The sequence below is a fragment of the Lithobates pipiens genome, unplaced genomic scaffold (assembly GCF_037356315.1).
Source record: "Lithobates pipiens isolate NorthernLeopardFrog02 unplaced genomic scaffold, aLitPip1_a1.2 Scaffold_8, whole genome shotgun sequence".
In the NCBI taxonomy this organism is placed as follows: domain Eukaryota; kingdom Metazoa; phylum Chordata; class Amphibia; order Anura; family Ranidae; genus Lithobates; species Lithobates pipiens.
In genome coordinates this window covers 620,607,392-620,634,727 of record NW_027507903.1, presented here as the reverse complement: position 1 = coordinate 620,634,727, position 27,336 = coordinate 620,607,392, and the positions used below count along the sequence as shown (strand labels likewise).

The 27,336-nt window shown below is 44.1% G+C and overlaps 1 protein-coding gene across 1 annotated transcript in view; it reads right to left on the bottom strand.

Moving 5' to 3' along the window:
• LOC143962361 (uncharacterized) overlaps nucleotides 1-27,336 on the bottom strand; it is a 99,432-nt gene that overhangs the window by 41,299 nt on the left and 30,797 nt on the right. Inside the window, exons 2-4 of the mRNA XM_077471654.1 lie at nucleotides 17,429-17,475; nucleotides 15,810-15,910; nucleotides 14,196-14,223 (exon numbers count right to left, since the gene is read on the bottom strand). Coding sequence (XP_077327780.1) covers nucleotides 14,196-14,223; nucleotides 15,810-15,910; nucleotides 17,429-17,438 — 139 coding nt within the window. The 5' untranslated portion in view covers nucleotides 17,439-17,475. The remainder of the gene's footprint in view (nucleotides 1-14,195; nucleotides 14,224-15,809; nucleotides 15,911-17,428; nucleotides 17,476-27,336) is intronic.

Below are 27,336 nucleotides of genomic sequence, written 5' to 3'. Positions count from 1 at the left end.
TTGATGCGTTTTTCAGACACATTTTGCATTTATAACGGCTTGCCAACCAGCCGCCCTCATTTTACCGCGGCAGGTTGGCAGGATCCCAAGAACCATCATAGCTATACGACACAGGCAAGCACTTGCTCTACTGCTGGGGGTGCCAATGCTTGTGGCCAACGGTCGTGATGACTGCCGGCCGCGAGCACAAGGGACACACACACGGAAGCGTGTGTGTGTAAACACACAAATCCATGTTCTGTTCTGAGAGGAGTGACAGATCGTGTGTTCCTATTAGCTAGGAACCACGATCCGTCACTTCCTCTAGGTCAGTCCCCTTGATCGCCCTTCCCAGCCAGTGACATTTTTACAGTAATCATTGCATTTTTATAGCACTGATCACTGTATAAATGCCATTGGTCCCAAAAATGTGTCAAAATTGTCCGATGTGTCCGCCATAATGTCACAGTCATGATAAAAATAAAAAAAATAATATGAATAAAAATGCTATAAATCTATTTTTAGACGCTATAACTTTTGCACAAACCAATTAATATACACTTATTGTGATTTTTTGTTACCAAAAATATGTAGAAGAATACGTATTGGCCTAAACTGAGATTTTTAAAAGCTAAACAAATGGGGATATAGCAAAAAGTACAAAATATTGTGTTTTTTTTCCCCCAAATTTTCGCTTTTTTTGTTTATAGCGCAAAAAATAAACACTGCAGAGGTGATCAAATACCACCAAAAGAAAGCTCTATTTGTGGGAAAATTGCACAATTGTCAGTTAAAGCGACGCAGTGCCGAATTTTAAAAAGTGCTCTGGTCAGGAAGGGGGTAAAATCCTTCCGGGGCTGAAGTGGTTAAGATTTGGTTTGCTGCTGGTAACTGTGCCCGGCAGAGTGCACTGCGCGTGCTCTCAGCACAGCTGTATGCACAGCAATTCATGCAAATATGCACCCCCCTCTGCGTCGAGAGGCTACATATTTGCGTGGGCGGGCGCCACCAAGGGGTCAATATACCATTTAAACTGTTAGATATTTTTACATTCTCGGCAGCTACATTCTAGCCGTCTACTGTCTTCTTGCCAATTTAAAAAGTTCTCGTATGCCATGTTTTGTACCTCAAAGCGGAGTTCCACCCAAAAGTGGAACTTCCGCTTTAACCACTTCCCGACCGCCGCACGACGATGTACGTCGACAGAATGGCACGGGCAGGCATATTGGCGTACATGTACGTCCCTGCCTTCCCGCGGGTCGGGGGCCCGATCGGGCCCCCGCCCGGTGCCTGCGGCGGTCGGTATTCGTTCGGGAGCGATCCCGGACGAGGGGGCGGCCATTCATTCATGGCCACTCCCTCGCGATCGCTCCCGACGAATAGAAATCCTTCGTGACATCACTTCCTCTCCTGTAATGTAAACACAGGAGAGGAAGTGATGTATTCTCTCCTCCGTGTCGGTATTTTTCGTTCCGACACCGAGGAGAGAGGATCGGTGAGTTGCACCAACACGTCACTACACAGTAGAACATGCCAGGCACACTCACACCCCCCCGATCACCCCCCCAATTACCCCTGCCCCCCAGTCACAGTGACACCAATGTCATTTTTTTTTTTTTTTGCATTGGTGTCATTTGTGACTGTAATAACTGTTAGGGCAGTTAGGGTTAGCCCCCTTTAGTTCTAATGTACCCCCCTAACCCCCCCAATAAAGGTTTAACCCCGTGATCACCCCCCGTCGCCAGTGTCACTAAGGCTGGGTTCACATTGCAGCGGTTTATGAGAACGAATGTGATTCGCACCGCACTGCAGTGCAAATCACATCCGATCTCTGTGCGATTCGAGTTCAGCCATACAGATAGTATGGCTGAATTCGCATCGCACCCGCCGCACCCGCCGCAAATTCGCACGGGACCCTTTTTTTGGCCTGCAGCAGAATCGGATCGCATGGGTGTTCACACCATGCGATCCGAGTTTGCAGATCGCACTGCGATATGCGAACTGATCTGGGGGTGTCATTAACATTTCACTGACACTCCCAGCAGTTCGCATAGGGCAGTGTGAACTGCCGCCGGGAGGCATGCGATGCGGGAACCCGCCGCGGATTCGTGGCGTTCCCGCATCGCTCCAGTGTGAACCCAGCCTAATAAGCGATCATTTTTCTGATCGCTGTATTAGTGTCACAGGTGACGCTAGTTAGGCAGGTAGGTATTTAGGTTCGCCGCAGCTTTTTATAGCGCCAGGGACCCCCATATACTACCGCATAAAGCCCCCTGATTTCCCCCTAGTTAACCCTTTCACCAGTGATCACCATATAACTGTTACAGGTGATGCTGGTTGGTTAGTTATTTTTTTATAGTTTCAGGGCACCCGCCATTTATTACCTAATAAAGGTTTAACCCCCTGATCACCCGGCGGGTGTCATTTGTGACTGTAATAACTGTTAGGGCAGTTAGGGTTAGCCCCCTTTAGTTCTAAGGTACCCCCCTAACCCCCCCAATAAAGGTTTAACCCCGTGATCACCCCCCGTCGCCAGTGTCACTAAGGCTGGGTTCACATTGCAGCGGTTTATGAGAACGGATGTGATTCACACCGCACTGCAGTGCAAATCACATCCGATCTCTGTGCGATTTGAGTTCAGCCATACAGATAGTATGGCTGAATTTGCGTCGCACCCGCCGCACCCGCCGCAAACTCGCACGGGACCCTTTTTTTGGTCCGCAGCAGAATCGGATCGCATGGGTGTTCACACCATGCGATCCAAGTTTGCAGATCGCACTGCGATATGCGAACTGATCTGGGGGTGTCATTAACATTTCACTGACACTCCCAGCAGTTCGCATAGGGCAGTGTGAACTGCCGCCGGGAGGCATGCGATGCGGGAACCCGCCGCGGATTCGTGGCGTTCCCGCATCGCTCCAGTGTGAACTCAGCCTAATAAGCGATCGTTTTTCTGATCGCTGTATTAGTGTCACAGGTGACGCTAGTTAGGCAGGTAGGTATTTAGGTTCGCCGCAGCTTTTTATAGCGCCAGGGACCCCCATATACTACCGCATAAAGCCCCCTGATTGCCCCCTAGTTAACCCTTTCACCAGTGATCACCATATAACTGTTACAGGTGACGCTGGTTGGTTAGTTATTTTTTTATATTTTCAGGGCACCCGCCATTTATTACCTAGTCTCACTAGTGTACCCCTAAATTTAGGGGTGTCTACTTTCCAAAATGGGGTCATTTGGGGGGGGGGGGGTTTGTGCCATCTTGGCATTTTATGGCCTTCAAAATTGTAACGCCCTTAGAAAGCCTGAAGGCGGTGCTTGGTTTTCGGGGCCCCGTACGCGGCTAGGCTCCCAAAAAGTCCCACATATGTGGTATCCCCGTACTCAGGAGAAGCAGCAGAATTTATTTTGGGGTGTCATTTCACATATGCCCATGGCATGCGTGAGCAATATATCATTTAGTGACAACTTTGTGAAAAAAAAAAAAAGTTTGTAATTTTCCCGCAACTTGTGGCAAAATATAAAATATTCCATGGACTCAACATGCCTCTCAGCAAATAGCTTGGGGTGTCTACTTTCTAAAATGGGGTCATTTGTGGGGGTTTTGTGCCATCTTGGCATTTTATGGCCTTCAAAACTGTAATAGGTAGTGAGAAGTGAACTCAAAAATTTACGCCCTTAGAAAGCCTGAAGGCGGTGCTTGGCTTTCGGGGCCCCGTACGCGGCTAGGCTCCCAAAAAGTCCCACATATGTGGTATCCCCGTACTCAGGAGAAGCAGCAGAATTTATTTTGGGGTGTCATTTCACATATACCCATAGCATGTGTGAGCAATATATCATTTAGTGACAACTTTGTGTAAAAAAAAAAAAAAATTTTTTTTTTGTCATTATTCAATCGCTTGAGGCAAAAAAATAAAATATTCAATGGGCTCAACATGCCTCTTATCAATTTCCTTAGGGGGTCTACTTTCCAAAATGGGGTCATTTGGGGGGGTTTTGTACTGCCCTGCCATTTTAGCACCTCAAGAAATGAGATAGGCAGTCGTAAACTAAAAGCTGTGTAAATTCCAGAAAACGTACCTTAGTTTGTAGATGTGACAACTTTTGCGCAAACCAATAAATATACAATTATTGACTTTTTTTTTACCAAAGACATGTGGCTGAATACATTTTGGCCTAAATGTATGACTAAAATTGAGTTTATTGGATTTTTCTAATAACAAAAAGTAGAAAATATCATTTTTTTTCAAAATTTGCAGTCTTTTTACGTTTATATCGCAAAAAATAAAAATCGCAGAGGCAATCAAATACCATCAAAAGAAGGCTCTATTTGTGGGAAGAAAAGGACGCAAATTTTGTTTGGGTACAACATTGCATGACCGCGCAATTACCAGTTAAAGCAGCGCAGTGCCAAATTGTAAAAAGACCTCTGGTCATTGACCAGCAAAATGGTCCGGTCTGAAAGTGGTTAAGTAACCCTTTCCCCCTTACATGCCGCAATTAGCATGTTATTTTTTTGGGGGAAGGGGGAGCAGGTACCTAGCTCCCACTTACTGGTCTGATCACCTAGCCGCCTAGTCGACCCCTCCTTCCCTGCAATCTTCTGGGACACGTCACAGATCCCAGAAGATTGCCTGGCAACTGACAGAGTGCAGTGTGGCATGATGCGGCATGGCACCGCACCCCTCCCCCCCCCCCGGCTCCCTCCTCACTGGCTGCGAGTGACAGCAGTGGGAGCCAATGGCTCCTGCTACTTATGTTTCAGCCAATGAGGATTAAGAGAGCCAGAAGAGCTGCTGCTCTCGGGCATATTGCTCCATCAGCATCGGGCTCAGGTGAGTATTGGGGGGGCAGTTACACACTGAAGGGGCAGTTACACACTGAAGTTTTTTTTTTAACCTTCATGCATAGAATTCATACTCTACTATCTTGGAATGGAGGACTTTGTTGGCTGTGCTGATGGTAATGTTGGAATGAGTGGCAAGCCATTACTTCTTTAGACTCCATGAATGGGTTGGATTGGGATATTTGTCCTCTTCGATGAAGACCATGGGAGGATGTACACCGATCAGAGAGGTCAATAGCCAAGAGGCATTGGATGTGATGTCCTTATGCCACGTGCACACGATCGGAATTTTGGCCAGCAAAAGACCGATGAGAGCTTTTCATCGGAAAATGTGACCGTGTGTACGCTCCATCGGAATTTAGCTGTCCAAATTTCCGTCAGCAAAAAATTGATAGCATGTTCTCAATTTCCCCAATGGAAAAACTTTCTATCTGAAATTCCAATCGTGTGTATGCAATTCGGACGCGCCAAAAATCACGCATGCTCAGATTCAACTAAGAGATCGAAGCTATTGGCTACTGGGTATAATTCTTTTCTAGTCCCAACGTACGTTTTGTAAGTCACCGCATTCAGGGCCATCTTTAATATTGATTGGACCCTGGGCAAAATTTTTCTTGGGCCCCCCATGCAGTTTCGCTCTCCACCTGCATTGAGACATACAATAAATAGCAGCTAGACTCAAAATCAGTTTACTGAATCAGATCAGGCAGATATTGCGATTGGTTGCCAGAGGTGTATCATTACCGCTCACTGACTGGTTGCTAGAAGTTACAGCACACATTACGGCTCACTGATTAGTTGCTAGAGGTTACAGCACATGATTTCTTCTTGTTGATTGGTTGCTAGAGATTACTGTGGATATAACCTCGGGGGGGGGGCATGTTATACATATCAATGCCGCCGGTCCCCCTCTATTCACATATGAATGCCACAGCTATTTACATATGAATGCCGGTAATTTACATGTAAACACAGGGTCTGAAAGTGAGTCATCTGTACACAACAATAGGGCAGAGCTGGGCAGCATTAGTAGCAGCACTTCACACTGAGATATTGGGACACAGCACGGGGCTAAAACCTCAAGGGACAAGGGAATTTAAACCAGGATAGGTGGCAAGTATGAGGCAGCTGCTTTGGGCCCCACAACAATGACAGGGCCCAGGGCAGCTGCCCCTTTTTGCCCTGCCCTAAAAACAGCCCTGACCGCATTCTTGACAGTCGGAATTTGGTGCGACCGTGTGCAGGCAACACAAGCTTGAGCGAAACCCGACGAGAATTCCGATCGTGTGTACGGGGCATACATTTACATTAACCTCGGTATGAAGTTGTGAACAATGGCTTCCAAATCGCAGATTACATATTAGGAGTTATGGATGTGGACTTTCATCTGTAATAGAGGGACACTCCGTTCCTCACAGCACGGAGATATCCTTTATATATCATGACTATTATTGTCCTCCTGGGCTGGGGGGGATTTTTACTGATATTTACCATGGTGTGTTCTTTTGTATAATCAATCAATATGAGGACAATGAGAAGAAGCTTTTAGGTACTTTTTGTATACATACATTATATTACCAAAAGTATTGGGACACCTGCCTTTAGACTCCCGTGAACTTTAATGCCATTCCAGTCTTAGTCCATAGGGTTAAATATTGAGTTGGCCCACCCTTTGCAGCTATAACAGCTTCACCTCTTCTGCGATGGCTATCCACAAGGCTTAAGAGTGTCTATTGGAATGTTTGACCATTCTTCCAGAAGCATGTGTGAGGTCAGGCACTCATGTTGGACGAGAAGGCCTGACTCGCAGTCTCAGCTCGAATTCATCCCAAAGGTGCTCTATCGGGTTAAGGTCAGGCAGGCCAGTCAAACTCACTCATCTATGTCTTTATGGATCTTGCTTTGTGCACTGGTCCAAATCATTTGGTGGAGGGGGGGGGGGGGGGAATTATGTTGTGAGGTTGTTTATCAGGGGTTGGGTTTGGCCCCTTCATTCCAGTGAAAGGAACTCTTAAGACGTCAGCATACCAAGACATTTTGGACAATTTCATGCTCCCAACTTTGTATGAACAGTTTGGGGATGGACCTTTCCTGTTCCAACATGACTGCACACCAGTGCACAAAGCAAGGTCCATAAACACCATGGATGAGCGAGTTTGGGGTGGAGGAACTTGACTGACCTGCACAGAGTCCTGACCTCAACTCGATAGAGCACCTTTGGGATGAATTAGATAGGAGACTGTGAGCCAGGCCTTCTCATCTACATCAGTGCATGACCTTACAAATGCACTTCTGGAAGAATGGTCAAACATTCCCATAGATATACTTCTAAACCTTGTGGACGGCCTTCCCAGAAGAGTTGAGGCTGTTATAGCTGCAAAGGGAGGACCAACTCAATATTGAACCCTACGGACTAAGACTGGGATGCCATTAAAGTTCATGTGCGTGTAAAAGGCAAACGTCCCAATACCTTTGGTAATATAGCGTATAAAGTATATACACGGTATATATTTTTATTATTCATGGTTCATAGAGTCTACTAGATTTTTGTTTGTTTTTTAGTTTTTTTTTTTTATGTGCACTGATTTTGAGTATCGGGTACTCCGAACCATTATTTTTTTTTGACCTTTTAGAGAGTATGGGGGTTTATAAAAAAAAACAATAGAGCTATTCCTTCTGTGAATCTACATGCACAATTAGAGAGGAAATAATATATTATCAGGCTATTTTCTCTCCAGGTTGAATGACCATCATAGAATTAACTAGGAAGGTACAAAATTATGGCCACTAGATGGCACCTACAATAGATATATGCGAATCAGTGTGTATATTATGGGATGCCAATGATTATCCACATAAAGAAAGATATCGGCGTACAGAAATAAATTATGCTCCCTTAGTGAACTCATGTAATACCTCTTTCTGCCTATGCATGAATATTATACCAAATTATGTAGGCTATGTAATGATAATCTAAAATAGGTACATTAATAGAAAATATACATATAAAACCACCATTATATTAAAATGTAAGCCACTTGTATTTGGTATCTTAATTCAATAACAAATTGTGTAAACAAATTTTAACACTTAAAATCTACACCAAAACCTATAATGTGCACTAATGGACATCTAACCCCACTTCATTCTGTGCGCACCAAGCTTATTTAAAGCACGTGAATAAACCATTTTATATAGTACACATAGCGAGTATCATTAATGTAGCCCTCAGAACGCTCCAAAAAGACGATGGAGAAGATGTACGTATAAAATTAAACCTAAATCTAGATTCAAATCTAGATCTGGGTATAGACAGAACTCTTAGGCCGCGTACACACGCGCGGACTGTTCGCCCAACCTTGTTCGGCAAACAGTTTGTCAAACAGTCCGCTCAAAATTTGCATGAGCGGACTTGCCCACACACGAGCGGACTGTTTGACGAACAAGGTTGGGCAAACAGTTCGCTCAACTTTTGAAATGAACGGACTCGCCCACGTAAGGAGGAGGCAAATCCGCCCATTTCGAGCGCGTGTACAGGTAGGCGGGGCCCGCGAAGGAAACGTCGCGGGCTCCGCCGCCTGGAATGGGCTTAAAGGGGAACCCCAACGCCGAAAAAAATCGGCGTGGGGGTCCCCCCCAAGTCCACAACAGACCCTTGTCCGAGCACGCTACCCGGCCGGCCAGGAAAGGGGGGCGAGCGAGCGCGCCCCCCCTCCTGAGCCGTACCAGGCCGCGTGCCCTCAACATGGGGGGGTGCCTTGGGGAAGGGGGGGCCGCGCGGCCCCCCCACCCCAAAGCACCTTGTCCCCATGTTGATGAGGACAAGGGCCTCTTCCCGACAACCCTGGCCGTTGGTTGTCGGGGTCTGCGGGCGGGGGGCTTATCGGAATCCGGGAGCCCCCTTTAAGAAGGGGGCCCCCGGATACCGGCCCCCCACCCTATGTGAATGAGTATGGGGTACAATGTACCCCTACCCATTCACCTGTGAAATAAAGTACAATAAAACACACAACACAGAGAAAAAGTATTTTATTGCACAGCCGGGGGTCTTCCGTCTTCGGGGGTCTTCTCGCCGGACTCCTCCGCTATGTGTGTGTAGCTCTTTTGCCAGCGGAGGAGTCCGGCTTTCATCCTCCCCGCCGCCGGCCTCTTCTCCCGACTTCGGGGGTCTTGTCCCCCTCTTCGGTTCTTCTGCCGGGCCACCGCGCCTGGTCCGGTGGCCCGGTCTTCTGTCGCCGTCTTCCGTTCTTCTGTCGCCGCCTTCGGTTCTTCTGCCGGGCCACCGCGCCTTCTTGTAGCTCTTTTACAGGCGGTGGCCCGGTCTTCTGTCGCCGCTGTCGTCGTCGCCGCCGCCGCCTTCCGTTCTTGTTCTTCTTCTTGTTCTTCTTCTTCTTCTCCTGGAGATGTTGACTCGACGATCTCTCCGGCCGGAATGCCAGGGACACGCTCCGCTGCCACTTATATAGTGACAATGGGGCGGTGTCACATGGTATATGTCACATGGGTTGGTCACATGGGTTGATGTCACATGGGGACTATGACATCGTAAGGGGGCGGGGTCACCATGTGACCAACCCATGTGACATATACCATGTGACACCGCCCCATTGTCACTATATAAGTGACCGCACAGCGCGGCTCTGGCATTCCGGCCGGAGGGAGCGACGTGTCAACATCTCCTGGAGAAGAACAAGAAGAACAAGAAGAACACGAACGGAAGTCGGCGGCGACAGAAGACCGGGCCACCGGCGCGGTGGCCCGGCAGAAGAACCGAAGGCGGCGACAGAAGAACGGAAGACGGCGACAGAAGACCGGGCCACCGGACCAGGCGCGGTGGCCCGGCAGAAGAACCGAAGAGGGGGACAAGACCCCCGAAGTCGGGAGAAGAGGCCGGCGGCGGGGAGGAAGAAAGCCGGACTCCTCCGCTAGTAAAAGAGCTACACACACATAGCGGAGGAGTCCGGCGAGAAGACCCCCGAAGACGGAAGACCCCCGGAGCTGTGCAATAAAATACTTTTTCCATGTGTTGTGTTTTTTTTTTGTACTTTATTTCACAGGTGAATGGGTAGGGGTACATTGTACCCCATACTCATTCACATAGGGTGGGGGGCCGGTATCCGGGGGCCCCCTTCTTAAAGGGGGCTCCCGGATTCCGATAAGCCCCCCGCCCGCAGACCCCGACAACCAACGGCCAGGGTTGTCGGGAAGAGGCCCTTGTCCTCATCAACATGGGGACAAGGTGCTTTGGGGTGGGGGGGCCGCGCGGCCCCCCCTTCCCCAAGGCACCCCCCATGTTGAGGGCACGCGGCCTGGTACGGCTCAGGAGGGGGGGCGCGCTCGCTCGCCCCCCTTTCCTGGCCGGCCGGGTAGCGTGCTCGGGCAAGGGTCTGGTGTGGACTTGGGGGGAACCCCCACGCCGATTTTTTTCGGCGTTGGGGTTCCCCTTTAAGCCCATTCCAGGCGGCGGAGCCCGCGACGTCTCCTTCGCGGGCCCCGCCTACCTGTACACGCGCTCGAAATGGGCGGACTTTCGGAGCGGGAACAGTCCGCTCATTTCGAAAGTACAGCGGACAGGCCCACACACGGGCGGACTGTTCGCTCAAACACAGTTTCAGCGGACAGTTTTTCGGAATTTCCGAAAGACTTTGTCCGTCCAACTGTCCGCTGAAACTGTCCGCTGAAAGCCCACACACGAGCGGACTGTCCGCCCAAACACTGTTCAGCGGACAAGGTTGGGCGAACAGTCCGCCCGTGTGTACGCGGCCTCACTTTTTTGGGAGTTTTATTAATATATAAAACTAGAACCTGAATGTATAGATCTTTCTATAACCACCAGATGTATGGTTTTTAAGGGTAAGGCTTTTACATTTTATTTTTATCACATTTAGAGGTAAAAATTATTTATATTCACAGCCCATGTTGAAACCCTTGGTGGCCAGTTGAATGGGATTCTGTTGACATGTTAATTCATAAATTAATCAATCATCTAGTCCCTGGGTATGGTCACATGGGCCTCAACAAAGAGTATTTATACAATTCTTATTTTTGAGTTAGCTATGATGAAGCACTGTTTGTAGTGTGAAACGCGTCAGCTTTCCTGTTCTGCTGTGGCATGTATTTTTGTTTGTAGTTTTTGAATAAAAGGTATAGTTTTTCAGAGTGCGGCTGTCCAGAACTAATTCCTATATGCATTGCCAGCACCTGTGGCTTCTAAACTGGTGAAGAGATTAACTTTTGGTCGATCCTCCTGGAGCAGTGATATTCCCTTTTCCATATAAATTTCTTCACGGATACATCAAGGCCATGAAAAAAAACTTGTTTGGGATAGGCATGGGAATGGTAAAAAAAATAAAATAATAAAATCTCTCTCTCTATATATATCTCACCTTGGCTAGAATGAGCATTTTAAAATGCCGCAATTCTGCCTGGCCAGGACAGTTCATGAATGATAAGCTATAGCTGTCATTTCCTTTAGGAAGTCTAAAAGTGGAAGGAAGTTATTCGCAAAAATTTTGGAAGATGGGATTGTAAGTTTAATTCCTAAGTAATTCCCAAGAATAATGATACTTATTCCTCAAGTATTGAAGTGAAGAGTTATTAAAGTGGTTGTAAACCCTTACAAACCACTTTTACCTACAGGTAAGCCTAGATTAAGGCTTACCTGTAGGTCCAAGAAATATCTCCTAAACCTATACGGTTTAGGAGATATTTGCCCGAAAACAGGCACCGCTGTCTACGGCGCATGCGCCGTAGACAGCGGCGCGCAGGCGCACTGAGCGCTGAATTCTCAACAACGGAGCTGCCGCGCGTGTCGGCTCCCATGCTTCGCCGAATGACAGCGGCGAAGCTGCGACACCCCACCAAGAAGATGGATGCGCCGGACTACAGGGGACAGCGGTGACTTCGCTGGCTCCTGTGTCAGGTAAGTGACACATAATGGGCTACTATGCGATGCCCATTATCCATTATCCAGAATTGTCCATTATGCTTTGCCTTTGCAGGGAATGAAAGAGGAAGTAAACTCATCAGGGTTTACTTCCTCTTTAATACAGATAGGAAAAGCCGACAATTTGGTGACATTAACTTTAGAGTAGGATACTTTACTAAAATTTTCCAATTCCATCTGGACAACCTGCAGAGAAGGGACCGGGTTCTTCAAAGTTAATATGATGTCATCAGCAAATAAACCAATCTTATGAACCAAATTCGCTACCTTTACACTATAGATCCGTGGATTTATTTTTATAGCTGTTGCCCGGGGTTTCAGAATTAGTGTAAATATAATGGGAGATATGGCAAAAGGCAAGGGTGCTCCCTTCGTAATTTTAATAGGATCAGAGAGGACATTGGAGGTATATACACACACACACACACAGGCTGAGGGTTGGGAATATAAAGCCATAATTGTAATTTGTACAAACCCTGAAAGGTCAAATTTGTCAGGAGCAGCTTGAAGGAATCCCAAGTGAACCCTATCAAATGCCTTTTCGGCGTTAAGAGTTGAAAAACACTGAGGGTTCTCTACGGCCTTCAAGTAGGCTTAACAGATCAAGCATCCTTCTAGTGCTGTCAAGAACCTGACACTCCTTTACAAACCCTACCTGATCCTCTTTAATGAGGGAAGGGATAATCTGTTATGGATCTGTCTATCTCTCTCACTGGGGTATCCAGGAGAAGAGTAGCAATCATCTGTTGTATAGACCGGCCAAAATCTGCAGATAACATGGTTTCAGAGATCCCTCTGAATTTCACATTATTTCTGCGAGATCTGTCCTCAAGACCTGCCAGTTTAATTTTAAGAGCTGCAATTTCCTCATCATTTTTCTCTATGGGCATCAACTAGCTGATTGTGAGCAGAGGCATACTCCCCTGATTTTGTTCTCAATATGATACACGCGGTCCCCCAGCTCAGAGACCTCAGCTTTCACTTGTGCCAAAAAGGAGACCATGTCTCTGTGTAATGAGCCCTTTAAAGATATCAGCATATCTTTCAAAGTAGTGTCCATTATTGGCTGACCTCGAGTTGGAAATTCCTCCAGATTCTCCACCAGCTCCCTTGTGTCATCCCTGGAATTAAACTCCTTTGCCATGTGCTCACCTGCTCCAGGACGATCAAGGGCATGCTACGGCTTGTTCTTTAGAGGGCTTGAGAGAGGTGTGCTGCGGGGGGGGGGGGGGGGAGCGGGCAGATCCTCTGTGACCCGCTTGGATAGCCGTCTCCTCCTCTCCCTCTGCTTGGCAATCCACTGCCTGTGGAGGCCAGAAAATGGCTGGCGCCATCTTGGGCTGAGAGAGAGTCAGCCAAGAGGAAGAAATCTGTCAGCTAACTCGGCCCCTCTCTCATCTTTCTCTTGCCCATGTTGTGCCTGGAGGTGCTGGGTCCAGAACGGGCACAGATGGTGGAGATAATGCTATCCCACATTGCTGCAAAACTCTCCACAATAGACTTAGATTTAAAGGTGGACTCCAGGCAGATAAACACAAAGCAATGTGGCTCTGTAATCAATAATAACATCTTTACCAGTTCCTACAGTACATTTACTGCTGGCGGGTTGCACGGGTAGGCTGGATCACCTACATCAACACAGTGGATTGCGGCTCCCGGTACCCAACCACTTTGAGCAGCCAGGGTATCACATGATCACAATGAGTTTCATAACAGCTGTGCTTATTATTGTGATTCTGTGATTGGCCCTCAGCTATCACATGATATCTGGTGAACTGGTCAATCACATCACCCTGTACCATGTTATAGCTGTGGGCCAATCACAGAACACAATAGTAAGCACAGCTTTTATGAATGTAACCCATTCATGCCAGATTAAAACATTGCTGTTACAGTGATCAAAGTTTAAAAAAGAAAAAATTAAAAAATCCATAAAAAAAAAATCCATAAACATCCCTAAACATTTAAAAAAAATCAAGTAAAAAAATAAATAAAAACCATTTTAAAAGAGTTGTTAAAAAAATGTAATTCAAAAACAATTTATCTGTCTTTCACATACTGTCACCAATCAGTGACACTAGTCATATGATGCACTGCACTGTACTGGTGACAGTATGTAAAAAAAATAAGTGAAGTCCATGGCAGCCTGGGCTCAGCAGGAAGTGATTGGCAGCATCATTCATCCCAAAATAAAAAGGGCATCTTGTAACCAAAGATTTCTGCAGGTCACAGCTCTGGATTAAAGGCGAGTATTGCGTCAAAAGTGTTATTTCATCTTTTAGTGGGCTTTTCTACTTTTTTTTTTTGGTTGGAGTTCTGCTTTGACTTCTTTTGCAATGCTTTTTGTCAAGAGACATTTGTTCTTCTATAAAAACCAGCACAAAAGGCAGGAAAATCTATAATACTCTATTAATTCCCTTCTCTTACCTCTATCCTTTAATATCACTTCTTCCACCTGAAAGTAAATAAGGAAATGCGTTACAAAGTTATTATGTAGTTAATATTTTTTTTTTCTTCTTTATTTTTCCTGTTTCTGTGTTATGCTTTTATAGATCGTTATGTTTTGTGAATGTGTCTCTTATTTTATCTATTTGTAAATGAATCTACCCGAAACCGATGTTCCAGTTATAGTGAACTCTGGGGGTCTGGAGCATCCACAGGCATCTTATATTTTTCTATAATTTCAATAATAAAATGTTTGTCCCTTTGATAGAGCAACTTTTGCGTTCCCCCAAAATGTGGTATTTCAGTGTTTGATAGATGCTTGAGAGGCATTATAAGGGGTTGTCATCATCTCTGTGCTGAATTCCCAGGTCTGTACTCCTGTTGTGCCCATCATGGGAGATTCCCACCATCCCTGTGCTGAGTTCCCAGGTCTGTACTCCTGTTGTGCCCATCATCGGGGGTTCCCACCATCCATGTGCTGAGTTCATGGGTCTGTACACCTGCTGTGCCCATTATGAGGAGTGTCCACCATCCCTGTACACCTGTTGTGCCCATCATGGGGGTTCCTACCATCCCTTTGCTTAGTTCCTGGGTCTTTACACCTGCTGTGCCCATCATCGGGGGTTCCCACCATCCATGTGCTGAGTTCCTGGGTCTGTACACCTGCTGTGCCCATTATGAGGAGTGTCCACCATCCCTGTACCGAGCTCCTGGGCCCGTACACCTGCTGTGCTCATTATGAGGCATTCCCACCATCCCTGTGCTGAGTTCCTAGTTCTGTACACCTGCTGTGCCCATCATGGGGGTTCCCACCATCCCTGTACACCTGTTGTGCCCATCATGGGGGTTCCTACCATCCCTTTGCTTATTTACCTGGTCTGTACACCTGCTGTGCCCATCATGGGGGTTCCCACCATCCCTGTACACCTGTTGTGCCCATCATGGGGGTTCCTACCATCCCTTTGCTTATTTCCCTGGTCTGTACACCTGCTGTGCCCATCATGGGGGTTCCCACCATCCCTAAGCTGAGTTCCCAGGTCTGTACACCTGCTGTGCCCATCATGGGGCTTCCCACCATCCCTATGCTGAGTTCCCAGGTCTGTACACCTGCTGTGCCCATTTTGAGGGCTTTCCGCCATCTCTGTGCCATTTAAGAGGAGTTCCCACCATGCTTTCATGATTTTTTTGGATTTTTTTTATTATGGGGTATTCAAACAGGAGGTGTTGGGGCACATAAAGGTTGGGAAGAACACCCAAAATCCAGATGTGGGCAAGAACAGAGTCGGGGATTATGTTCTAGTATGACTGCGCCCCTGTGTACAAAGTTACCAACATAAAGACATAGTCTGATGAGTTTGGGGTGGAGGAACTGAACACCTTTAGAATGAATTGGGACACTGATTGAGAAGAGAAGACCCAATTATCAGGTCTTCTCCCCCAACACCAGTCCCTGACACTTCACATTGCTCTTTTGGCTGAATTGGCAGAAATTCCCACAGCACCAAAAAAATAAAAATAAAAAAAATAAAAACAACACACACACACACACACACACACACACACCACCACCCTGCTATAGCTTGCCGTCTTACCGACCTCCACAAGACACTCTAGTCCCGGTGGCACTATAGCGGTAGATTTGGAGAAGGGGTAGCCATTCTGCCATTGGGGCTGAGACTGGATAGGCGCAGGATATCCTGTAACCACAAACAAAAATAATACCATGCAGCAAAAGTATTGGAGGTTTCTACAGAGCAAAAATGGTCACACACACACACACACACAACCTAGTAAGGAAGGGTTAGAACCCCTGTCAAGTTTTTTTGTTTGTTTGTTTGCTGTGTCCCTGCTGGGAAGGTTTAAGCTTTATTCCTTCTGACTTTTGTCAAAAAAGTGATGAGAAATCCTAAATTTGACAGCTGTCTCCAGTACAGGAATATAGGGGAATCTTCCAGAGGGGACACTTGCTCCTTTTGACAGTTGACTAAGAGGGGGATTTCCACAGCTGAAGTGTAATCCGCTTATAGTTTGCCTTTGTGTTCTCCTGTCCAGATTCTGATAAGCCTTGCACCCACAGGCTCCCCACAACCACGAGCCAGGCTCGTGGGGAAAGGGCCCTTCTCCTCATTAACAAGGCGATATGCCATGTGGGATCTGAGGTACCCCCCCATGTTGAGGGCATATGGCCTGGTATGATTTGAGGGGGGTGGGCGGACACATTCCCACCTCACTTTCCTAGCCTGCCATGCTGCAAGCTTAGATAAGGGCCTGGTGTGTCTTGTTTTAGGGGGTGGGCCTCAAGTTCTCTTTATTTTTGTGTGGGGTTCTCCCTTCAAAACGAATTTGGGGAGGACCTTGTGACTTTTTATTCAAACCGAATATATATATATATATATATATATATATATATATATATATATATATTTTTTTTTTTTTTTTAAAGAGCGCTTGTAAGACCGATGTGCAAATACGCTGTGACAGAAAGTATTGCAACGACCGCCATTTTATTCTCTAGGATGTTAGAAAAAATTATAATGTTTGGGGTTCTAAGTAATTTTCTAGCAAAAAAAAAAAAAACATTTTTTAACTCATAAACAGTCTGAAAAAGAGGCCCAGTCCTTAAGTGGTTAATAATGGACTTCACTGTGCTTCTAGGCATTAATAAAGCCTTTGACGTGTTTTTATATCCATCTCCTGACTTGTGCCCGTCCACATCTTTATACCGGAGATCCTGGTGACATTGCCTTGCCACCCATAGTTGATTGTTTGCTTCAGTTGCACTACCAGAGACTGAAATGCTCCAGGAAAGCTCTTTTCATGCTGAGCTGATCAAAATGACCACAGCTGATCACAGTTGAAAGGCAATCAGTTTTGTGCGCCATTGAGAAGGTGATTAGCTACACCTGATTGTGTTTACAAGTCATTTTTAGGAGGGGGGTGATCATTTTTCGAACTCAGCGATTCTGTTTTTGAATGATTTTATTTTTTTCCTGACATACTGGTGTTCTTTCACTTGGATGTTATAAGATGCATTGAGTAAATACAGCTGAATAAAAACAAAAACAGTGTCAGTCTTCATTTCAGGCAACAAAGCAACTAAATGTAATTTATTTTTATTTTTTTTCCTATGCCCACTATACAGATATACAGGATATGTATTTTTATATTATTTTTACTATGCAAAACTAAAAAAAAATTAAAATTCTAGTCCTTACCTGCAGACATGTTTTCCTGAAGACGAAGTCAGGATCTATTTCTGGCACTAATAAGATAACATAACTATGATCAGTATTACAATAAGTATTTACATTTTCAATAAATTCATTCTTAATGGCGCCCCCACACCAATGGCACCAAGTACCATGTTTTGGCGCAACATGATACACTATATTACCAAAAGTATTGGTACACCTGCCTTCACACGCACAAGAACTCTAATGACATCCCAGTCTTAGTCTGTAGCGTTCAACATTGAGTTGGCCACCCTTTACAGCTATAACAGCTTCAGCTCTTCTGGGAAGGCCGTCCACAAGGTTTAGGAGTGTGTGTATGGGAATGTTTGACCATTCTTCCAGTAGCACATTTGTGAGGTCAGGCATTGATGTTGGACAAGAAGGCCTGGCTCAGTCTCCGCCCTAATTTATTCCAAAGGTGTTCTATGGGGTTGAGGTCAGGACTGTGCAGGCCAGTGAAGTTCCTCCTCCCCAAACTCGCTCATCCATGTCTTTATGGACCTTGCTTTGTGCGCTGGTCCAAATCATTTGGTGGAGGGGGGGGGTTGTTTTTCAGGGGTTGGGCTTGGCACCTTGAGTTTAGTGAAGGGAACTCTTAAGGCGTCAGCATACCAAGACATTTTGGACAATTTCATGCTCCCAACATTGGGGGAACAGATTGGAGATGAACCTTTCCTGTTCCAACATGACTGCACACCAGTGCACAAAGCAAGGTCCATAAAGACATGGATGAGCGAGTTTGGGGTGGAGGAACTTGACTGTCCTGACCTCAACCCAATAGAACACCTTTGGGATGAATTAGAGCAGAGACTGCAAGCCAGGCCTTCTCATCCAACATCAGTGCCTGACCTCACAAATGCGCTTCAGGAAGAATGGTCAAACGTTCCCATAGACACACTCCTAAACCATGTGGACAGCCTTCCCAGAAGAGTTGAAGCTGTTATAGCTGTAAAGGGTGTGCCAACTCAATGTTGAACGCTACGGACTAAGACTGGGATGCCATTAAAGTTCATGTGCCCCAATACTTTTGGTAATACAGAGTAGGAGTGTGTTTCTATTAAAAGGGTATAATGAGTGTATGTAAATCAGGGCTCGACAAATCCCAGGCGCCAGGTCGCCTTTGCGACTAGAAATAGTGCCCTGGCGCCTGGGTTTTTGTCACTGACAGGTGCCTCTGTTGTTCTGTGTTTGGTGCCTCCAGACACAGATCACTGTCGGGATGGAGCAGGAAGAGAGCGGCTCAGCAGCCTCTGACATCCTCCTCCCTTCTCCACACACTGTTGGCAGAGCAGCGCCGCAGTGTGTGAAACTGTGTATAGAGAGGAGATGTCAAAATTGAGGCTGAATGTCGGGGTGGGCAGGACCCGGGGTGGGCGGACCCCAGCTTTCCAGCACCAGCCAATGGGATGGGATCTGGGCGGGCCGATACGTGTATGTGGCCCCGCCCCTTTAAGCAGCCCAATCATTGGCTGGATAGCCCACCCCGGGTCCCGCCCACCTCTGACATCGCTGAACTTGTCAGCTCCTCTCTCTCCATACAGTTTCACACAGTGCAGCACTGCAGGGAGCATTCAGTTTCACAGTTACACTATCGGCTGTGAAACCTGCCAGTGCTACCATCCAGTGCCACCTGCCAGTGCTACCATACAGTGCTAGTTACTGACGCCTGCCAGTGCCATCCAGTGACGCCTGCCAGTGCCATCCAGTGACGCCTGCCAGTGCCAGTTAGTGCCAGTGCCAAGCAGTGCCACCTGCCAGTGCCAAGCAGTGCCACCCGCCAGTGCAAATTGAGTGCCAGTTAGTGTCACCTGCCAGTGCCATCTGGCAGTACCACCTGTCAATGCCATCCAGTGCCACCTGCCAGTTAGTGCTACCTGCCAGTGCCAAGCAGTGCCATCCAGTGCCAGTTAGTGCCACCTGCCAGTGCCAGTTAGTGCCACCTGCCAATTAGTGCCAAGCAGTGCTACCTGCCAGTGCCAATCAGTGCCACAATCCAGTGCCACCTGCAAGTGCAATACAGTGCCACCTGCCAATGCCAAGCAGTGCATCCAGGGCCACCTGCCAGTTAGTACCGCCTGCCAATGCTAGTTAGTGCCACCTGCCAGTGCCCATTAGTGGCACCTCAGTGCTGCCTATTGGTGCACATCAGTGCCACTTGTCAATGCCCATCAAATCCAACTTCAATGCCGCCCCATCAGTGCAGCCTATCAGAGCACATCAGTGAAGGAGAAAAGTTTTTTTTTTGCAAAGTCTTATAACAAAACAAAAGTTGATTTTTTTTTTTTTTTAAATGTAATATTGTCCTTTTTTCTCTTGGCATCAGGCATGAGCAATTATTCTAATAGAAAGGTAAAGATAGTGTAGCGCTTCAATAGTGATAAGTGTAATCAACATAAATTGAAAAAATGATCATATAACAGAGGTCATATAAGTAATATAAATGACTAAAGAAAAAGTCCGTAAGATGGGCACAAATTTCACAATGTAGCTGGCACGGGGGTGACCGAACCGTCACAAAGCAGGAAGAGATCACACTAAGCAGATGTATTCATATGAATCAGCTTGTCTGTAAACATCAAGGAAGGTAGATAAATACTTCTTACCAACTCTGTTGGACTCACACAGTCGTATGACAGTTGAGTCTAAAAGGCTTGAGGTCACAATCTGGGACCAAGGAGTATGTGGAGGGAGGTCCGTTGAACTGGTGGAGGAACTCCAAACGGCTGTGTGTTCGATGTTGTATTTCACAGATGGAACATCAAGGTAGTTTGAAATCCAGCTCAAACGCGGCCCATTACACCGATACTCCAATCTCCCCAAGTGGGGAGGAAGATGTTTGGGGGTTTAGCCCAAAAGGAAGGGAAAAAAGAAAAAAGGGCTCCACATGGTGCGGGTCAGACGGTATAAAATAGTAATTTATTAAAGTCAAAAAGTTATTAATGACTTGGTGATCACAAAAAATGGAATAAAATGAAATTAAAAGCAATGTGGGGTGCCAACAGCTAGCCCAACGCGTTTCGACACATATGTCTTCGACAGGGGCATGTCCAACATGCCCCTGTCGAAGACATATGTGTCGAAACGCGTTGGGCTAGCTGTTGGCACCCCACATTGCTTTTAATTTCATTTTATTCCATTTTTTGTGATCACCAAGTCATTAATAACTTTTTGACTTTAATAAATTACTATTTTATACCGTCTGACCCGCACCATGTGGAGCCCTTTTTTCTTTTTTCCCTTCCTTTTGGGCTAAACCCCCAAACATCTTCCTCCCCACTTGGGGAGATTGGAGTATCGGTGTAATGGGCCGCGTTTGAGCTGGATTTCAAACTACCTTGATGTTCCATCTGTGAAATACAACATCGAACACACAGCCGTTTGGAGTTCCTCCACCAGTTCAACGGACCTCCCTCCACATACTCCTTGGTCCCAGATTGTGACCTCAAGCCTTTTAGACTCAACTGTCATACGACTGTGTGAGTCCAACAGAGTTGGTAAGAAGTATTTATCTACCTTCCTTGATGTTTACAGACAAGCTGATTCATATGAATACATCTGCTTAGTGTGATCTCTTCCTGCTTTGTGACGGTTCGGTCACCCCCGTGCCAGCTACATTGTGAAATTTGTGCCCATCTTACAGACTTTTTCTTTAGTCATTTATATTACTTATATGACCTCTGTTATATGATAATTTTTTCAATTTATGTTGATTACACTTATCACTATTGAAGCGCTACACTATCTTTACCTTTCTGTTTGTTGAACTTTGTTTGTTTTTGGTGTTGGCTGCTATTTTGGCTGTTGAGGCCCTTTTTTCATATATATTTAACTATAGCGCAGTGTTTTCCCTTTAATTATTCTAATAGTAGGGGCGTTTGAGCAAATATAAGTATCAATCACAAAAATGTGAGACTTTGATAATCATATAGCATCTAAAGTGATAAACACCATATCACCAAATACAGTAAACAAAAAATTACAAACAAAATATATAATGAGAACAATAATAAATAAAGTCCCAATTGGGTAGTGACACCAAAAAGAAAAAAAAACTTATATAAATATAAATCCAAAGTCCAAAACAGTGTTTTTGTCAGTGAAAAACTCCTTCTGAATCCATAAATCAGAAAAAAAGGTGGAATCTTCTATAACGTAGTGACAGGTTCCTTCACCAAAACTTATGGACATAGAAAAAACACCCCACTTGTGAAGATAAAGATGTCTTCTTACCAGATGCTGTTGACTACTTTAATTAAAAAGATAGTCAAATGGGCTTATGCAGGTTAATTCCCTGCTCACATGGAATAAGGTGGACCTCGTATGGACAGAAGCTTCTCCTCATAGACTCAGATAGGTCATAAAAAAAGCCAAACAAAAATCCATAGCGTAACACCGTTTAATAATAAAAGTAAATTTGAAAAAACATAAGGCCAAATGGCTGCTTACATATGCCGGTGCCCGACCTGGCACTGGGGCTGCTTGCTTAAAACAAACGTTTCGTAATGGACACGTAGTTCCTCGTGGTGTAGGGCGTGCGTTCCACCAAGGAGCAGCCGATGACCAAAGACGACCGGAACTGTGCGTGTACGAACGTGACTGGATACCGCCTCGACGTACGTTTCGTTTGACACGTCATCAGGAAGTGTACCCAGTCACAAAGTCAGCGTTCTTTATGGTGTCTCGATCAATCCATAGACCAATCGAGAGACACTTAATTTAGTGCGCAGCCTCAGTCCCACTTAAGGCTAACAACAATACATGGTTCATTAAAACATAACTGGCAAATGAACAATAGAACGGAATTATCCCAAAAACGAAGGGATAAATTGTACATACCAGAAATGTAATAGTAAAAAGGAAAATTAAAAAATACACATATAATAATCTGATGGGTTTTTTCATTAGAAAAACAAGAGGGAGTAAGTTGTTTGTAATTTGCAAAATAACCTCTAGATGTCAGTCTGTAGTTGAAAATTTTCCCACCACTGACTAGACAAGAGAAAGAGGGACTTTTCCACCTAACTGATTAGTTGTAGTTATCTTATAAAAAATATATATATATGCTTCTTTAATGTATTGGTGCCATTACCAGAAAAATGCCTGGCATTATTTCTGGCTCCAAATGTAAGGAAAAACAACAAAAATCAAAAACCCCACATCATAGGCCAGAAAAAAACGCCAAATAAATTCGGAAATGGAGGAATGGCAGAAAAATGCCTAAATAAAAAAAATAAAAAAAATTAAAAAAAAATAAAAATTAAAAAAAATACGGGGAACTTTTCAATCGTTAGACAAGAAACAATTTAGATCGAGCTCTATGTTCATTCCTAGAGGTTGCATAGTTTTTAAATTATATATCCACTTCGTTTCATTCTTTGATATTTCCCTTTTCATGTGGGTTCCTCTCCAATGTTTTGAGATCTTATCGATCCCATAAAATTTACAAAGTGAAGGATCGCTATCGTGATATGCTTTGAAATGTCTTGACACGCTATGATTGGGAAAACCTTTCTTAATATTTGTAAGATGCTCATTAATTCTAATTCTTAACTGTCTAGTAGTTCGACCTACATACTGCATGGAGCAAGGGCATTCCAGCACATAGGTTACATGATCTGAATTACACGTAATTAGTGGTTTAATTTTATACTCCAGCTTAGTGACTTGGGATTGAAACTGAATAATCTTCCTTGATGAGCCGGGTCCTCTGGTGGTCTTGCAGGCTTTGCATCTCGTGCAGTAATGGAAGCCGGATCCATCAAGGAAGGTTATACGTTTTTTTGGGGGGTCGGGGACATTACGGGCCAGTTGATTTCTCAGACCCGGTGCCCTTCTGTAGATAAATTTGGGATTCTGTGGAATAATAGAGGCCAGATCTTTATCTTGTTGTAAGATAGGCCAATATTTTTTAAAAATGGTTTCTACTTGTCTATACTGCTTATTGAACCCTGTTTTTTTTTATTTTTTTTATTTTTTTGATTTAGGCATTTTTCTGCCATTCCTCCATTTCCAAATTTATTTGGCGTTTTTTTCTGGCCTATGATGTGGGGTTTTTGATTTTTGTTGTTTTTCCTTACATTTGGAGCCAGAAATAATGCCAGGCATTTTTCTGGTAATGGCACCAATACATTAAAGAAGCATATATATATATTTTTTATAAGATAACTACAACTAATCAGTTAGTTGGAAAAGTCCCTCTTTCTCTTGTCTAGTCAGTGGTGGGAAAATTTTCAACTACAGACTGACATCTAGAGGTTATTTTGCAAATTACAAACAACTTACTCCCTCTTGTTTTTATAATGAAAAAACCCATCAGATTATTATATGTGTATTTTTTAATTTTCCTTTTTACTATTACATTTCTGGTATGTACAATTTATCCCTTCGTTTTTGGGATGATTATGTTCTATTGTTCATTTGCCAGTTATGTTTTAATGAACCATGTATTGTTGTTAGCCTTAAGTGGGACTGAGGCTGGGCACTAAATTAAGTGTCTCTCGATTGGTCTATGGATTGATCGAGACACCATAAAGAACGCTGACTTTGTGACTGGGTACACTTCCTGATGACGTGTCAAACGAAACGTACGTCGAGGCGGTATCCAGCCACGTTCGTACACGCACAGTTCCGGTCGTCTTTGGTCATCGGCTGCTCCTTTGTGGAACGCACGCCCTACACCACGAGGAACTACGTGTCCATTACGAAACGTTTGTTTTAAGCAAGCAGCCCCAGTGCCAGGTCGGGCACCGGCATATGTAAGCAGCCATTTGGCCTTATGTTTTTTCAAATTTACTTTTATTATTAAACGGTGTTACGCTATGGATTTTTGTTTGGCTTTTTTTATGACCTATCTGAGTCTATGAGGAGAAGCTTCTGTCCATACGAGGTCCACCTTATTCCATGTGAGCAGGGAATTAACCTGCATAAGCCCATTTGACTATCTTTTTAAATAAAGTAGTCAACAGCATCTGGTAAGAAGACATCTTTATCTTCACAAGTGGGGTGTTTTTTCTATGTCCATAAGTTTTGGTGAAGGAACCTGTCACTACGTTATAGAAGATTCCACCTTTTTTTCTGATTTATGGATTCAGAAGGAGTTTTTCACTGAAAAAATCACTGTTTTGGACTTTGGATTTATATAAGTTTTTTTTTCTTTTTGGTGTCACTACCCAATTGGGACTTTATTTATTATTGTTCTCATTATATATTTTGTTTGTAATTTTTTGTTTACTGTATTTGGTGATATGGTGTTTATCACTTTAGATGCTATATGATTATCAAAGTCTCACATTTTTGTGATTGATACTTATATTTGCTCAAGCGCCCCTACTATTAGTATATTTTTAGCACTACAAGTCGTTTTTCTTGTTTTTTTAGGGAGCAGCTATCAGTTTTTTATTTAGTATATTTGATCCACTGAGTACTAGTCAATTTTTTTTCACTTTTTAGTGGCGCAGTTTATTAGTCGCTGTTTTTTCAGCTACTTTTTTTCTACATTTATTCTAGTATCAAGTATTTCTTGTTCACTTTAGAAAACTCACGCAGACATGGATGTGTTTAATTTCATGAAAGAAAGGCACATTAATTTAGAGGAAGTCTTTCAACAGACTCCCAGTCTTAATTTAGATCTAGAAAAAGGCTTTACACAATTACAAACAGACATGGAAAAGCAAATAAGGCTGTGGTGGGATGTTGCTTCATTTGATATGTATATGGAAAAGAGCTTAACTCCAAGGAGACTCAGGTGGGATATCAGTCCCAATGAAGGGACTGAGGATCTCCAAATGTTGGATGAATGGTACCAGTTTTTCAATGCCTGTGAGCAAAAATTGATGCAACTCATGGTCAGGAAAAGGAAAGCTAAATCTGCGATTTTGGATGTCAAAATCGCAGACCTTAAAGAAAGAATGGTGCCATTCAGTGTCACTGATGAATATTAAGAAAGAGCTAAAAACTTTACAGAGTCATTTAGCTAAATATGATAGTGAAGTTAAAAATAAAAAAATTAAAAAATATCAGAGGGACATTAAAGATTTTGAACAAAATAAAGTATACAAATGGCAGGAAACTCTTCTGGCCACATCTGGCAATGAGACTTCAGGTGAAAGAGAGCCCACTTTAGACTCATTGACCAAAGCCAAACCAGTTTCCAGCACCCCCAAAAAACAAATATCAAACAAGGGGGAAATCCTAAAACCCACTATTATCCACCTTCCAATTCCTACCCCCACTCCTCTCCCTGTCCGATACATACTTACAATAGGTATGGCCCTTTGGACAACAGATATCCGGATTACAGCTATTATGAACCACCAAGAAATCATTTTCCACCGAGACCTCCTAGAGGTGCTTTTAGAGGTAATTTTAGAGGGAGGCCAGGGCCTCATCAAAATCATCACCAGGGGGGGGGAAGGGAGAGGATGGAAAGGGCCTTATCGTATCCCTCCTACCCCCTACCCCCCACAAGAATCTATAGAAAACGAGGAAGGAGAGGAGGCAGGAGAAAGAAAAAGAAAGAGAGACAAGTAAATGAGGGTATTTTTAACTTAGCAGGTGTCGAGCTTTCTGAGAAAGAATTAGAAGTATTAAATCAGGGTTTAAAATTTGCACCTAATAAAGATGTGGACAAGTTTGAATTATTTGTTGACATCGAGGAATATGTGAGGAAACTTAATATTAAAAAATATTTTGCTAACCCCAATATAAAAACCAGTATTCCCACTACTGAGTCATTATATGTACATAGTGGGTTAAAAAACAATTCTGTGTTCAATCCCAACAAAGGAATGCATCATCATATAGAAGTTTTTAAAAATATGGTACAACATGATGTGAGGAATTTAGAATTCAAAAGACAGGCTAAAAATAAAACTATATGGGAAGGTATAAAAATGATAGAGGAAAACAAACAGATAGTGATACGAGCGGCAGATAAGGGGGGGGGTCTCGTGATATTATCCCGAGACTATTATTACCATGAGATGGGACGATTACTAAATGATACCAATACTTATAAAAAATTAAATAGTGATCCGACGTTAAAAATAAAAGCATTACTTATAGATTGGGTAACAGAGGGCCTATACAAATATATTTTAAATCAAAAGGAAGCTGATTACCTTATACCACATGCTCCGAAAATTCCAGTTATGTACATTTTGCCAAAAATACATAAAAATAACGAGAGACCACCTGGCCGACCTATAATAAGCGGGATGGAGTCCCTGTTTGCTAGGTTGGGAGAATATCTAGATGTTTTTTTTAAACCACTAGTGATAAACAGTCCCTCGTATTTAAAAGACAGCAGAGTTCTGCTAGTACTTTTACAGGATTTAGTGGCATCAGACGACATCATCATGATTACGGTAGACATTGAGTCACTTTATACCAACATCCAACATAAGGACGCACTTACAGCAATAAAGTGGGCACTAACAAAAGAATCCAAACTGAAGAAGGCTCAGATAAATTATTTGATTAGAGGCCTGGATCTTGCTATGACTAACAACTTTTTTTGGGCCAATAATGAGTACTACAACCAAATAGCAGGAGTGGCCATGGGAGCACGTTATGCTCCCAGTGTAGCCAATATTGTTCTTAATAGATGGGAATCAGAAACCATCTATAAAAACATGCACAAATCTCTTATTTTCTATAAAAGATATATAGATGATGTAATTCTTTTTTGGAAAGGTACTCTAGAGAGTTTTAAAGACTTCTTGAGCAATATGAATGCCAATCAATATTGCTTGAAGTTCACAGCCGAACTTAGTAAGGTAGAAGTGAACTACTTGGACCTTACTATTACGAAAAAGCATAATAAGTTTGTTACTAAAACCTATTTTAAAGTCACAGACAGAAATGGGTACGTGCCCACACATAGTTGCCAT